Here is a 15145-nt window from a genome sequence, read left to right as displayed (position 1 = left end):
ATCCAGGATTAAAGTAAAAAAATGATACTGGACAGATATAATCTGTCTCTAGTAGATTTAAAATAGAAAATGAGAATGTTCTATTTAATGTTCTAATTAATAAAAACAGTAAAAAGGTAGTATCCTAATGTGATAACTAGGGGTGGGTGATATGGCATGATATTTCAGGGTTCAATATTGTTCACAATATTCAAACATGTTGGCGATATTATTGCGTATGATACGATATGGCACATTCCTAATATGGACATAAACGTAATAGTTTTTGCTGACTTCAATATTGCTGGTATGCTGATTTGTTTAAAAACAATGTTTTTATTTTGTTTGTGCAATGTTGACATTTTTAAATTCCAATCCCAGTGTCCGAATATTTGTCATAATTAAATGTGTTTAGCATTTTAAAGGGTGTAATTGCGTTATAATGCTATCAGTAAATAATCATTTTATCAGTTGCATATTAATGCTTTAAAATTTTGTCCTAAATGACTAATATTAATTAGGGCAATTATTTCTGGAACAGTATATCATCCTAACAAAAACAGTTATTATGACAGGCCTATCAATATACTTGTCTATCTATATAATAAACAGAAAAGAAAATTGTTGTATTATACGTACAAAATCAAATTTCTCAGCTTTCCTGCATCCAGGCTGAGAGAGACAGAGAGAGAGAGAGAGAGAGAGAGAGAGACAGAAAGACGGAGAGAGAGAGGGAGAGAGAGAGTGTTGTTTATCAGCACACAGACAAAACCACAAAAACACAGACTTACTTTTAAATACATAGTTGTGTGCAGCCACACAGTTTTTTGTCTCAACCTCTAAACATCTACATTTTGCATTAGGAATAATATAATTTGCTTATAAAATTTATTTATATATATATGGCCCTGAAAAAAAATCTGTTTGTGAGAACAGTGTATAATCCTTACACAGGGTGGCAGTGTGCAGGTGTGAAGGGGTGAAAAATTAGAGGTGGTGATGGTGTTGGGATATTCAACGTCTAAGACACCAAATTAGGCTTTTGCCATGTCCCATAACAGCTAAAGAGACCTGTGGGATATGTGTGTGAGGTTCTCCTGTACTGAATCTGGACGTGATTTGATGAGTTGCTTATCTGTGTGCATGGAAAATTGTAGTCAGAATCCGCCGGTCACAATCATTACCACATACTGCACTGTCCACTGTCAAATACACATTTTATTAAATTATTAAATGTTCATGTATTAATGTACTATATTAATACATAGTTGCATGTATTCAGAGATATTTAACTTCCTCTCTCTCTCTCTCTCTCTCTCTCTCTCTCTCTCACACACACAAACACACAACTTCAACTTAGCACTAGATCTCACAGTATGTGTTTTTGATGTGTTTAGTATAACAGATGTTCCTAAGAAGCCCATCGTGTTGCATGCTGACCTCTTCTCTACTCTGAGCCACGTGAGACTGGCATGCACTCTGTCATTACTCTGCCTCACACCTAACAGGACAGGGAGGTGTGAGCCATGCAGCTTTGTTATCAGCTGTTTGGAATGAAGACAGATTTTTGGCTGCAATTGACCAACCTGGTGAGCAGTAATCAAGGTGAGTTAAAATTAGTGCCTGTGTTACTAGCACTGTAGTCTATTTAATAATGTACCGGTGTAATATTCCTCTACCCATGTACATTACTGGTGCACTGAGGCCATTACTGGTGCACTGAGCCATTACCCGATCCATTAAAAATGCCTGGATTGGCCCCTATCCTGATCCACTCATCTATATTAGTGATAAAATTATATTTTAAATAAAAAGTTAAAACTGACCTGTTTTAAAGTTTAAAATACATATTTTTCTTTTCTTTTTGGAGCATTAAGATGTAATCTTAACTTTGATTGGTGCTGGATGGAGTTTTATTGGAGTGTTGCAGTTCTTTGAATGTGCTGTTCCTTCACTGTTTATCTCTGGTTTGAACTTGATACTTGGGAAGGGAAGAACATTTTGTGACAACTGAGGTTGATAATGTTCTTGACCATCAGTGTTTGCTCATATTGATGGTGGACAAGAAAGAACGCCATGGTGACATCTCTGACCTCCAATTAAACCCAACTATCATCAGTGTGTGACTCTCTGTCTATTTTATAATCAATAATTTAACTAATGGCTAATATAAATTAATGTTTAATGTTTAGGATTAATTATACATACACTGTTAACACTAAGTACTGTAGATATAATAATTGTCTTAACCCTTTCGACCCTGTGTCAATTACACTGGACATCATAATGTTTTGTTGCACAGAAAACTAACTAAGACCTGTTGTTCATTAGAATTGATCATAAAGCAGCCAATGAAACAGTAGCTTAGCCCCGCCCACTGAACTAGACAAATAAAAATCAGCAACTCAGTCATTAGAGCATGTCAGCACTACAGAACAAATATGGCTAAGTGATCCAAGCTCATTATTACTAATTCTAGGTGATTCAGAACACAATAAGAGCTTTAGTTAATTGGATACATTTTTATATAGATTTTATATTAGGAGAGTAGTGTCTTATTTTGTGTTCATTACAGACAGAAAACTGCATTCTTATATTTTTCTATATCTCTGCAACATAATTCAGGTCTGAAAGGGTTAAAGGAACATTGCTTTTCCTGTTACTGAACATAACAGGAGGGTTAATACTGCATTTCACTTTATTTGGAAGTTAAATGTGGAAAGTGAGAATAACGTCACATTACATTCCAGTTAAACATCCAGATAATTTGACCCTATTTCAAAACATTTCCAAAAAAAGTTACCTAAAGACTTAGGTATTAATCATTTACCAGTGTTTAATGGCAAAGTGTACCAAAATATATTATGTCTTTCTTTTTTTATGTCCCAGGTTATCATTGTTAGAACTCGCTGTCCCAGGTTAGAATTGATTGCGAGAGCAGTTGATAACAGTATATTATACGATGCATATTCAACACAGCATGGGAACATGTCCACAGAAGTTGGACAGTACTGTGGGTATGACTGATTTAATAATATACAGATACAGTAGATCGAAGTAATAATTAACTATATAATACTGCTGCTACACTACTGTTGATGAGCGACCAGGCAGCTTTTTACGATTCTTGGCTATCGAGCAAATCGAGACAAAATATGTCTCGCTTTTTATGTCCCAGGTTATAACTGTAAGCATCATTACATGAAAGCACTGTTAGTGATACCAGTTGATTAAATTGAATTATTTGCAAGTTTGCACATTCAAATAGCATGAAAACCTGTCCACAGTTGGACAGTACAGTGCATACAACTGATTTAATGAGACACTAATAGATAGACATGTAATAAATTCTATATTACTTCTGTTTTTACATCTTGGATTGTGAACTCGGGTTGGTGAGGCTCTCAACACTGATTGCCTGATTACAAAATGTGATGTATGTGTGTTCCAGTTCAAATTTCCTACTTGGAACTACTGGGAAACTCCAACATCCAAACAGAACACAGCATGTGTCACCATCTCTCCAGTTTATTAATACTTAATTCATTACTATTTATTCCAACAAGCAGTTTGTTCACCTTTTAAGTTTGTACAAATTGAAATTCAAAACAGTTTAAATAGTCAAAATAGTTTGTTTCTCACAATAATGAATTAGTTAAGCAGAATTAGTATAATTTATTATAATTAAGTTATTATTTACACCAACTTTTCAGCTTTGTTCACAAAGTGATATAATGTGAATGATTTTAAATGTTTCTAACTTTAACGTTAAGAATATCCTTTTGAACGTGAATTTAGATTGTGAAAGAAGGTACATTATTTTGTTTCTTTTTATCGACTTTCTTAATGTCATTGGTTTAATCAAATGTGAAGGTTTTGTCTTCTTTATGTTTAGGTCTGTAAACATACAGCTAGGAGACCACTTAAAAATTATGAGTTTCTTTGATTTTACCAAATTGAAATTCTCTGGAATATAATCAAGAGGAAGATGGATGATCACAAACCATCAAACCAAGCTGAACTACTTTAAATTTTGCACCAGGAGTAAAGGCATAAAGTTATCCAAAAGCAGTGTGTAAGACTGGTGGAGGAGAACATGCCAAGATCTTTTTTGTTATTTCAGCCCTTTTTCATTTTCTGCAAATAAATGCTCTAAATGACAATATTTTTATTTGGATTTTGGGAGAAATGTTGTCTGTAGTTTATAAAATAAAACAACAATGTTCATTTTACTCAAACTGAAGTGGTCTCTTAATTTTTCCAAAGCTGTATTTACTGTATCATTACACAATATATTTGCCACTTGTCACGAAATGCCAACCACCACCACATCCACAACTTTGGCCGCCCTTTTGGTCTCTACCAACACGCAACTGTCCAAGAACATTACTAATTCTGGCCTTTGCTCTTAATGGTTTGCTGTTGGCAAGTCTGGACAGGCCATCCTATTTCCTCACCAAAAAAGCTCCAAGTGCACAGGTGTGTGTGAGTGTATTAGCAGTGTGTGACTTGGAACACTCTGCTCTGCTGATTTGGTTTCCCTATCAGTGTCTAGGTTGGGTCGTAAAAAGTGGGGTTAAGATGCAGCCTTCCCTGAAACGCAGGAGGGACACCCGGCACAGGGAAAGGTCAGGGCAGTGCGTGGTCCGGTTAGGAAATGTGTCTGTCTTAAAAATACTCCCTGAGTCCGGCGTGTGAGCCTGGTTCTGCCTTCGCTTATGTAAGCCCACGGCTCTTTTCCAAAACAGCCTTTTGGCAGCTGAGCGTTCTCAGTTACATTACCTTATGAGATATTGATATGTTTACTAACACCACCATAAAAACTAAGCACTGACGTGGCAAAAGTCATGGGATACTTCTGGGAATATCTGATGGGATGGCTTGTTGATGTCTGTACAGGTTGTGAGGTGCTATCTTGTGAGTGAGGCTTTATACAATCAAGTAAGGTGGGTGCCAGGCGGATGGAAAATTTCATTTCCAAAGTTGCGCGCTGACATTTAACATTTCTCAATCTACAGTGTCACATGTGTTCTGGGAATACAACATAGAAGGCATTAGTACAACCCACAGTGTAAAGAGCATTGGGTGGTAATAACTGTGACGGCAGTGTCACACTTCAGGGCAGCATTCTTATGGGTCATGGAAAAAGTCATGGGATTCCATAGCACTCCCATGTCCCATAACATTTAACATGTCAATATATCAGTGTATAGTGCTGTTTACTGCAATAGTGTTGTACAGTTGTACAGAACTTTTAATTAAAGTGTAGTAATTCTCTAAATGTAATATAATATTCACTATAATAAAGAATTGTTTCAATTTTAATAAGGAGTTAAAGCTTATTACCGCTATCAGTGCATTTAAGTGAAAATTGAATGCTGTTGCTCTTATAGTCTATCTCTCTTTTCCCCCCTTTTGTCTATATCTGTTATCTGCAGCTGTTGCCCGACACACCCTCTTATACAATCACTCTCATGGCTGTCCCTCCAAACATCCCCCACCTCTTGCATAGCTTCTGTACCTGCGCCGTCTGTCTGACCCCCATATAACACAACAGTTGTTGTAATTAGGGCTGTAAATAATAAAGAGCTTGACAGCTTGCCCTTACCTAATACTGACCCTCACATTGTAAACTGACTGGCACTAATAAAGCCCCATAAACAACTCAGTAAACAACTCATATGACAGTGCATTGTAGTTCAATATGGGTATTCTATGCAGATTCTATACACAGTGCATTGCATATACTTTTGCATGTGCTCATTTTACATTTTTTATGTTTTATGTATTTTTTTTATATGTGAAGGCAACATCATTACGAAACAATAAAATATAATTGTATAATACTTATATAATATTCTAATCTTGGAAATACTTATTTTACTTCAGAATTTTACTTCTGCCTTTATTTTTTTACAGTAACTGTTTTTTTTTTTCACCATAAATGCATTGCATGTATTATACAGCTCTGGAAAAAAATATATATTATAGGTATATGTTTTAGTAAAATTAACTTTGTTGTTTTATTCTATAAACTGCGGACAACATTTCTCCCAAATTCTAAATCGGAATATTGTCATTTAGAGCATTTATTTGCAGAAAATGGGAAATGGCTGAAATAACAAAAAAGACACAGAGCTTTCAGACCTTAAATAATGCAAAGAAAACAAGTTCCTATTCATAAAGTTTTAAGAGTTCAGAAATCAATATATGGTAAAATAACTCTGGTTTTAATTACAATTTTCATGCATCTTGGCATCATGTTCTCCTCCACCAGTCTTACACGCTGCTTTTGGATAACTTTATGCCTTTAATCCTGGTGCAAAAATTCAAGCAGTTCAGTTTGGTTTGATGGCTTGTGATCATCCATCTTCCTCTTGATTATATTCCAGAGGTTTTCAATTTGGTAAAATCAAAGAAACTCATCATTTTTAAGTGGTCCCATATTTTTCCAAAGCTGTAATTTATTCACATAAAAATGAAAATGTTATTATAAATTATAAATGGAGCATGCCTTATCATATGTAGTGACCACTGCACTGTGGACTTTGGAGAATAGTCTTCTTACCTTTATAAGAGAGCTGACGACGATGGCTCCCGCATTCACCATGGGGTTATGGGGCTTATCTGATAACAAAAACACACAAGTGAGTATAATCCAAAACACACTCAACATAAGTAAGGTTACATAAGAGTTCACTGAGCATGAGTGCAGAGTTCCCCTGAGGAAATAAAGACAAATGATAACAGACTACATTTAGAAACTAGGCCGAGCTGCTGGAGTCCGGTTTGGCAGTATCAGTCTGATCAGACTTATGTCTGATAATCAGCCATAGTAATTTCCTCTGTTCTTTTGATAGGAGCTATGGTGTTATCTTTATCATCTAAACTACTGACAATAATTTGAATGAGAAATTCATAAGTGTGCCTTAATACTTCTTGCATATTTTTTTCTTTAAGCACTTTATTTTAAACTGTATTCAGTTGCAGATGCAAAACTTTCAGACCTCAACTAATGCAAAGAAAACAATCAAACCATATTTGGTGGAATAACTCTGTTTTTTTAATCACAGTTTTCATGCATCTTGGCATGTTCTCCTCCACCAGTCTTACACACTGCTTTTGGATAACTTTATGCCTTTACTCCTGGTGCAAAAATTCAAGCAGTTCAGCTTGATTTAATGGCTGTAATCACCCATGTTCCTCTTGATTTTCAATTTGATAAGATAAAAAAAACTCATCATTTTTAAATGGTTTCTTTTTTTTTAGAGCTGTGCTTGTTTAAATGTTTAAACAGCAATCTTTGATGTTGAAGAAAATCTACTCGGACTTTTTATGGTCTGTGTTTAGAAGAAGTTGAAGGCTGGTATGTGAATATGTTTCTTACCGTTCTCACTCAGACTTAGTTTGTTGAATTTGTTGCCACTGGGCTCTTTTCCCACGTATTTATGCACATGCTCAGTTCCTAAATCGCTAATAGCCAGAGAGTATACCAGAGGCTTCACACAGGACTGCAGACAGAACGGCACATGAGTATCTCCCACAGAGTGCCTGCAGAAACAGGGATTAAAATGTTGGAAAAACAATGAATAATACCCTGACATACTGCATGCCATAGGACAGGGATTAGTATCATGTCCTATGAATACTTTTCCACTGTCGAATGGAAGCTAAAGAAAGCTGCAGTGACCTCCACGCCAGACGCCACCGGTCACATGGTCATTACCACCCACTGCACTGTCCACTGTGGGTTGTAATGGCATGTTCCATTTATTTGACATCCAATATTAAACCTTTTTTTTTTAACTCTGATAATACATATATCCTTGCCATAAGGACACTGGCCAGTGTTCAACCGCACTCATTAGATGAGAACCTCACCACTTATACAGGTGTAGGAGATCCCACGGCCTCCACTGAGGTAACACTTGATTAATAATTTACAGTGCATACTGCTATCCCATGACTTTTGGCATGTGCTACCTTTGATGTCGTGCACAAATTATACAGAATTATTTTGACTTTTTGACATAATGCAAATTTGCTAGTTTATATTGTGTCCAAATTCCCTGATGAATGGACCAGAACTGTTTAGAATAAAAACAGTCTTGTAAAGGCTGTAAAAAAATATGTGGTTGATATGTGATTTTAATATATTACATAATCAATTTTCTCACCTCTGTCCATCAACTGTGCACAGCGATACACCCCACAGATCAGGGTTGAATTTAGCCAGCTGTGGAATGTAGTCTGCAACCTGCATTCACACAAAGAAACACATACACACAAACACCAAATTTATATTTTTATAACTATAACTACAAGAGAAGGGTGTTTTTGAAAGTAATTATAATGTAATTGTTCTCCACACTCACCTGGCCTCCCTGCAGGGCTTGTGCATTGTAGTACAGCTGGTTAATATTGGATGCAAACGTTGAAAAGTCTGGGATGATAAATCTTTTCTGGAAGGCTTGAGTTAGCAGCATTATATTACTGCCCACACATCTACAACAAAAAACAAACATATTTATAAACTACAGACAACATTTCTCCCAAATTCCAAACAAAAATATTGTCGTTTAGCGCATTTATTTGCAGAAAATGAAAAATGTCTGAAATAAGACCTCAAATAATGCAAGGAAAACAAAGGAATTGGATATCTGTTTTTTAATCACATTTTTCATGCATCTTGGCATGTTCTCCTCCACCAGTTTTACACACTACTTTTAAATAACTTTATGCCACAAAAATTCAAGCAGTAGCCTCGTCTGATGGTTTGTGATCATCCATCTTTCTCTTGATTATATACCAGAGGTTTTCAATTTGGAAAAACAACATCATTATGTGGTCTTTTTATATATAATATTATATATATTTGCATATATGGTCTACGAAATCATCATAATTATGGTATTCCCTTTATTATATACCAATAATGTTTTATTAGATGAAAGACCAGCGGTCTTAGCAGAGAGGTCAAGGATCTCTTACAGGTTATCATGGTTAAACTGAAATTAACATTGGGAGATTACCAGTTCGATCCATGGCCAAGGTACAAAAATGACCATGATAATGCTGACAAGCGTGGGTATTTATTGGCTGATGTAACAGCACTAGCAGGTGATGTACTGTTACATCAGCAGTGACCGAGAGAATGTAGCTTTTAATAATGTTACAGTCATTAGCGACAGTCTGAATAAATATAGGTAACTGAAGCACATACTAGCGTTCACCCTTCTAGCACTACGTAACTATCTAAAAAAGTTTTTTTCCAGGCATTGAAGCAAGTGCTGCTTGTTGCATACCACAGTAATATTTTATTAGAGGAATGACAAGTTGGCCAAGCAGAGAGGTCGAGCATCTTATTACAGGTTATCATGGTTCAGCTGGCGCACTGACCCTGTCATTGGGAAATCGCGGATGCGCACCATGGCTGGAAACTAAGAGACCACTTCAGTTTCTGAATAAGTTTAAAGCATTTATTTGCAAAAAAAATGGCTGAAATAACAAAAAAGATGCAGAGCTTTCAGACCTCAAATAATGCAAAAAAAAAACAAGTTTAAACTCTTAAAAGAAATCAAAATTAGGTAAAATTACCCTGGTTTTCTAATCACAGTTTTCATGCATCTTGGCATGTTCTCCTCCACCACTCTTACACACTGCTTTTGGATAACTTTATGCCTGCACTCCTGGTGCAAGAATTCAAGCAGTTCAGCTTGGTTTGACGGCTTTTGATCATCCATCTTCCTCTTGATTACATTTCAGAGGTTTTCAATTTGGTAAAATAAAAGAAACTCATCATTTTTAAGTGGCCTCTTGATTTTTTCCAGGGCTGTATATTGTCTTTTACACAATATACGTGTGCTGATTTACAGATGTGAGGCCAAACTCCATGTAAAGTTTAAAGTTAGCATAAAAAACAAAGTAAATTAGTTAAATATTATAATATAACTACATATTTTAATTTAAACTTAATTCAATAAAAGAAAAAAAGTGTTAAATTAGAATCTTTTCACAACAACTTATTACAGTATGTGAGCGGAACAAAGGCTGCTAAATAAATGTATAAATATATGGTTGCAGTGGAGGCTGAAATAATTTGTTTGATCAAATTATTGAGACTGGGAAAAAATTAATACTAGCTTTCACCTTCCTAGCAAATGGTGGAATCATGTGTTAAGAGAAGTCCTAGCTTCTGGGTGGGAATTAAATACAATATATATATATATATATATATATATATATATATATATATATATATATATTTGAAAGCTTAACTATAACTCATATAATTGTGCACCAATCACTCATTAATCAATCACACAAACAAATGCTTGCAAACAACACATGACTTGTTGGATGCTGAGGTATGTATGTAAGAACACCAAGTCAGATGATGTGGTGTATTTATGTTTCCAAGACTATGTGTACGTGTGTGTTCAGGTGTGATTTTCTCTGCGGGGGGGCAAGAGCAACAACAGCTGTGTGTCATAAAACTCCAGATCCTGTCAAAGTACTGCTACATTTTAGTATCCAGTATTAAAATCTGACTGCTGAATTACTTCACCCTGATATACAGTGAATCATCCTAATAGTATGGTGATAAACTGTTCACGGACAAGCAAACACACACACACGCACACGCACACACACACACACACACACACACACACACAAACACACACACACACACACAAACATATTTTATTAAAAAACATGTGAGTGTTTTCTAACAGGAACCCAAAGACGAGATTAACAAAATACTACAGTATATATTAAATTGTGATTATATCATTATATACAAAAGGGCTTACATTTAAAATATATATGTATACAATTAAGAGTATAACGCAATTACTGTCAATGTTTCTAAATGCATTGTTGACCTTGTAAATTGGGGAGAAATGGTAAAAAAGTAAAAAAAAAAGCCTGCTTTAAATACATTGTTTTTTTGATGTCACAAAACCAATATATTTATATATGCACCAATTTATTTTAGCTCCACCCATCCAACCAGAAGTTGTAAAGAGTTATAATGGGATAAGCCATGACACTAGTTCAGCCAATCAGAAGAGAGGTCAAATATACATATAGTTGCATGGAAATTGCCCAACCCATTTCAAATGAATTTTGTATGACTTTATGTCTTTATTTATTCTTTTTATTTATCAGCATTTTCTATTTGTCATATTACTTTTCCACGTAATATGTTAAATTAAGGAACTAAACTAAACAGTCATTGTGCATAAAATGTGCAGAAATATGCCTTTTGTAAACTTGTTTTCATGTAGAAAATGAACAAAACTCAGCTTAGTCTTAAGAACAGACAAGCAATAACAGCCTAACAGATGTTTTTAAAAGTTAAAGCTGTTATATCATAAAATCATAAAAATGATTTTGAACCAAATAACCACACAAATATCAATAATAAGCAGGCTCCTGAGAACACAATTAAATATAAGAAAAATGCAAATCCATGAACAGAAAACAATACATTTAAATGAAACAATTCTGTGGCAGTAATGGCTACAAAAAATTATTTTGTTGGATACAAAAGTCTTCATTCACCCAAGCACAAAAAGAAAACTCCTTGCATATAACTGTGATTGATCAGGATGCTCATTTACACAGTATAGCCTTCTGTGATATTGATATTGTAAATGCTAAAATCATAATGCGATATAAAATGTTACAAACAATATTCAGTGCATTATAAACACATATGGAAATCCACTTCCACTCAAACACACTTACTTTCTGAAGAGCTCCTGATCCATCATCGCTGAATCAGCTGACTCATACACAGCCTGGTGAAGCTGGTGCATGCAGTCCTTGAGTCGAGGGTCAGAGGTCAACAATCCTGTGCTTTTCAGTGCCTGAGACAAACACACACACACACACACACACACAAATTAATCCCCATCACTAAAATTAATTATGAGAGTGCACAAGTTGACTAGACATCTGTATAGCAGTGTAAGAAATATTGGTGTCAGAAGTGGTTCATTTAGTGCTGTGTTTAAACCCCGTCCACTAGATAGCAGTGTTGTACTCTGTTGTTAGATCCCACTGTTCTGATTGGATAAAAAATAAACGTTTCTTGTATGTAGAGTTATGAATAGAACTTAATTTTGGGAGATTGATCCACGCCCTTAGTCCTCCCACTCTCTGCCCTATATAAACCCTCACTTCCTCTCTACCTGCTCTAACTTCGCACCCACCTCCTCCCCATCTTCCTCCTTCTTTTCTTCTGCCCTTTCTCTACCTTTATCTCTTCTTGTGGGGGGGCTTCAACCGCACGGTGCCCCAAACTCCTGCCCAAACTCCCCTCTGCCTTTTTCTTTCCAGTTTAAGGGCAAGGGAAATACTAGCAAATCTAATATTTATTTATAAATAGCATAGTGCTTTTCTACCATGACAATTTTATTTGTACAATCACAATATATAACCTACACAGTATCGTTTTACAGTATATTATTGTGTAAACCCTGTATCATGATACATATCGTATCGCAGCTCTAATGCCAGTCTTCACCCTGATCAAGTTCCCCACCCTGTTTTATGTAATGTCACATTAACCAGCTAAATATATTCAACAGTAAAATACATAATTAGGTAAATGCACATGTGTGTAGAACTGTTACAGCTATTTATATATACCTCACTTTCAGGATGGGGCACCACTTGTGCCACACACAGTTCATGCACATGAGCACTGCATGTCTTGCCTTTGACAAATTAACCCCTTACACTCTGTGACTTTTAAAATACACTAACAATTATTCATTTATTGTTTTATTTCAAGTTTAACAAATGAAAAAGTAATACTGATGATAATTTAATCAATGAAAACAAAAAGCACATTGCCCAGAATATTCTTAGCAATGGGTGTGTGTGTGTGTGTGTGTGTGTGTGTATACACCAAAGTGAGATTACGCAGCAAGGGGTCTATTTTTGGGTGGCATGTGTTCAGATAGCACACTTGCCTGTACACCCCCGACCATAACTCTTACATACTCACAGCATGACAAACACACTCACACTCACACACACATGCATATTCACGTGACTCTTCTGAATATATATTCACTGCTTTGCATAGTTTCATGGTGATTGTTTGCATGTGTGTGTGTCTGTGTGTGTGTTTAGAAAAAAACGAATTATTTAACATTTAAGCATTAACTAGGCCTACATTTTCACAATATGTTCTGTCACTTATGTCTTCTAAGCTATCAAGTTATTAAATGTTAAATTATTGCATTTTATACTGTGTAGGTAGGCTTTTTTAACTAAAAATTGAGAAGTAAACTGCCTCTTTAGTAAGTAAATTACATTTTTAATTATTAAATTAATGGTACCACTTTAAAATAAGGCTACCTTTATAAAGGGTTTATAAATGGTTTACAATTAGTTTATTAATGCCTACTAATTAGGTTGTAAATGCCTTAAAAATCATTAATAATCAGTTATAACACATACATAGAAAGGGCAACAATATAGACAGCTGTGGGTTTACTATTTGGCAAACAACAGGTAAATGTTGCCCCTTCTACGTATGTGTTATAACTGATTATTAATGATTTTTAAGGCATTTACAACCTAATTAGTAACCATTAATACACTAATTGTAAACCATTTATAAACCCTTTATAAAGGTAGTCTTATTTTAAAGCGGTACCACATTAATTATGTTTGTAAACTTTCTAAAGTAATAAACTACCTTGAAGCTTGTCTTATGTGCAGAAAACATTGAAATGTAAAATGATCATTTACATACATTGATGAAGCGAGCCACTGAAATCTTCTCCTCTCCTTGGGTAATTGTATAAAAGAGCAGATCTTCCAGTCCAGCTTTGCTACAAACAAAAAAGGAACATAATATTAATAATAAATTCTTCTTCTTATTGGAGTTGAATGAACCCAGTTCAATTGTTTTTTAAGTAAAAAATGCAAAAGTCTATATGTTGGCCCATAATTCAATTCAATTATATAATCATCAACACTGTAAAAAAATATATATGTAGCAACATGGGTTTATTTGAACTTAAATAGACATTCAGTATGAGCCAGTGTTTTTGAGTTTGAGATGAATAAAATTACATGGTTAAAGTATTTTTTCTATTCAACCTAAACATTACCGCTTGTGAAACAAGCTCTAAACTTGGTTTATTCAACTTAAATAGTCTGAATGAATGATTATATGATTTTAAGTAGTTATTTGAGGTTAATAAACCTTATTCACTATTTATTACAGCATAATTTCATGCATTGTCCCAGTGTTGAAAAATCTTTACGTTATATCTTTATGTTCACTTGCACCTAAATAAGCATTTATATGTTTATTTAACACAGGATTTAACTGTTATCAGTTATTCAGTAAGATTATTAAGTTAATAACATACCTGCAGTGTAAAATAGCACATTGTATCAACAACATTTTGCTAATTTAGCCGGGTTTTTTTTACATTTTGGCTTTTTGAGAATGTAGCAGTTGTTTTTTTTTTAATTGTTTCAGAATATCTCAATAAATGGATCAGAATTATAAATGCGTAAAAATGTCAAAAAAATATTTTTAAACTAATATCCATTAAAAGTTAAGAAGACAATTTTGAGATGCAACCTTTTTATGCACACTGTTGAAAGTGCATTTTTTTTTAAGTAAGAACTTACTAAAATACTTTTTTACAGTGGACAGTGACAACATATAATATAATATAACATAACATAATAAAGTAATTCAGTGTTTTCAGCTTACCTCTCCACCTCAGTCTCAGTGTCCTGGATGGCATGTTGAGTGCACGGATGATGTACAGGTGATGCTGCCCCTGTCCACAGCAGCCTGACTGAGCGTCCCCTCGTACCTCGAGCTTTCACCCATTCCCCAGCCTGCCTCACCAGCAGCTTTCCCACACTGGATGTCCCCAAATTCTTTAAACAGTGCATTATGGGTCAGGAAACTCTGTCATATAAAAATAAAGCCCAGTGAAGATGTGAAGCTATAAAGAATATAGAGTCTCAGTGGTCTTTCAGATAGAGGGCTGTGAGAATCTTCTTCCAATATATTCCTTTCCAGGCACTTCCAGTCACCAGCCCAGTCTGGAGCCTAATGTTGACGAATGTGACCGGCAGCTCTTGTCATGGGCACATGCTGGAAGCTGAGTTGGGA

General features: G+C 35.0%; 1 protein-coding gene across 1 annotated transcript in view; it reads right to left on the bottom strand.

Moving 5' to 3' along the window:
- The window catches only part of gls2a (glutaminase 2a (liver, mitochondrial)), a 23168-nt gene extending 8023 nt beyond the window's left edge, over positions 1-15145 (bottom strand). Inside the window, exons 1-8 of the mRNA XM_049485811.1 lie at positions 14735-15145; positions 13757-13835; positions 11734-11855; positions 8355-8484; positions 8157-8236; positions 7367-7530; positions 6548-6606; positions 619-651 (exon numbers count right to left, since the gene is read on the bottom strand). Of these exons, the coding sequence (XP_049341768.1) occupies positions 619-651; positions 6548-6606; positions 7367-7530; positions 8157-8236; positions 8355-8484; positions 11734-11855; positions 13757-13835; positions 14735-14922 (855 nt within the window). The 5' untranslated portion in view covers positions 14923-15145. The remainder of the gene's footprint in view (positions 1-618; positions 652-6547; positions 6607-7366; positions 7531-8156; positions 8237-8354; positions 8485-11733; positions 11856-13756; positions 13836-14734) is intronic.

The sequence above is a fragment of the Astyanax mexicanus genome, chromosome 12 (assembly GCF_023375975.1).
Source record: "Astyanax mexicanus isolate ESR-SI-001 chromosome 12, AstMex3_surface, whole genome shotgun sequence".
Classification (NCBI taxonomy): Eukaryota; Metazoa; Chordata; class Actinopteri; order Characiformes; family Acestrorhamphidae; genus Astyanax; species Astyanax mexicanus.
Note: the sequence above shows the minus strand (reverse complement) of the source record. Positions and strands in the feature narration are given on the sequence as shown.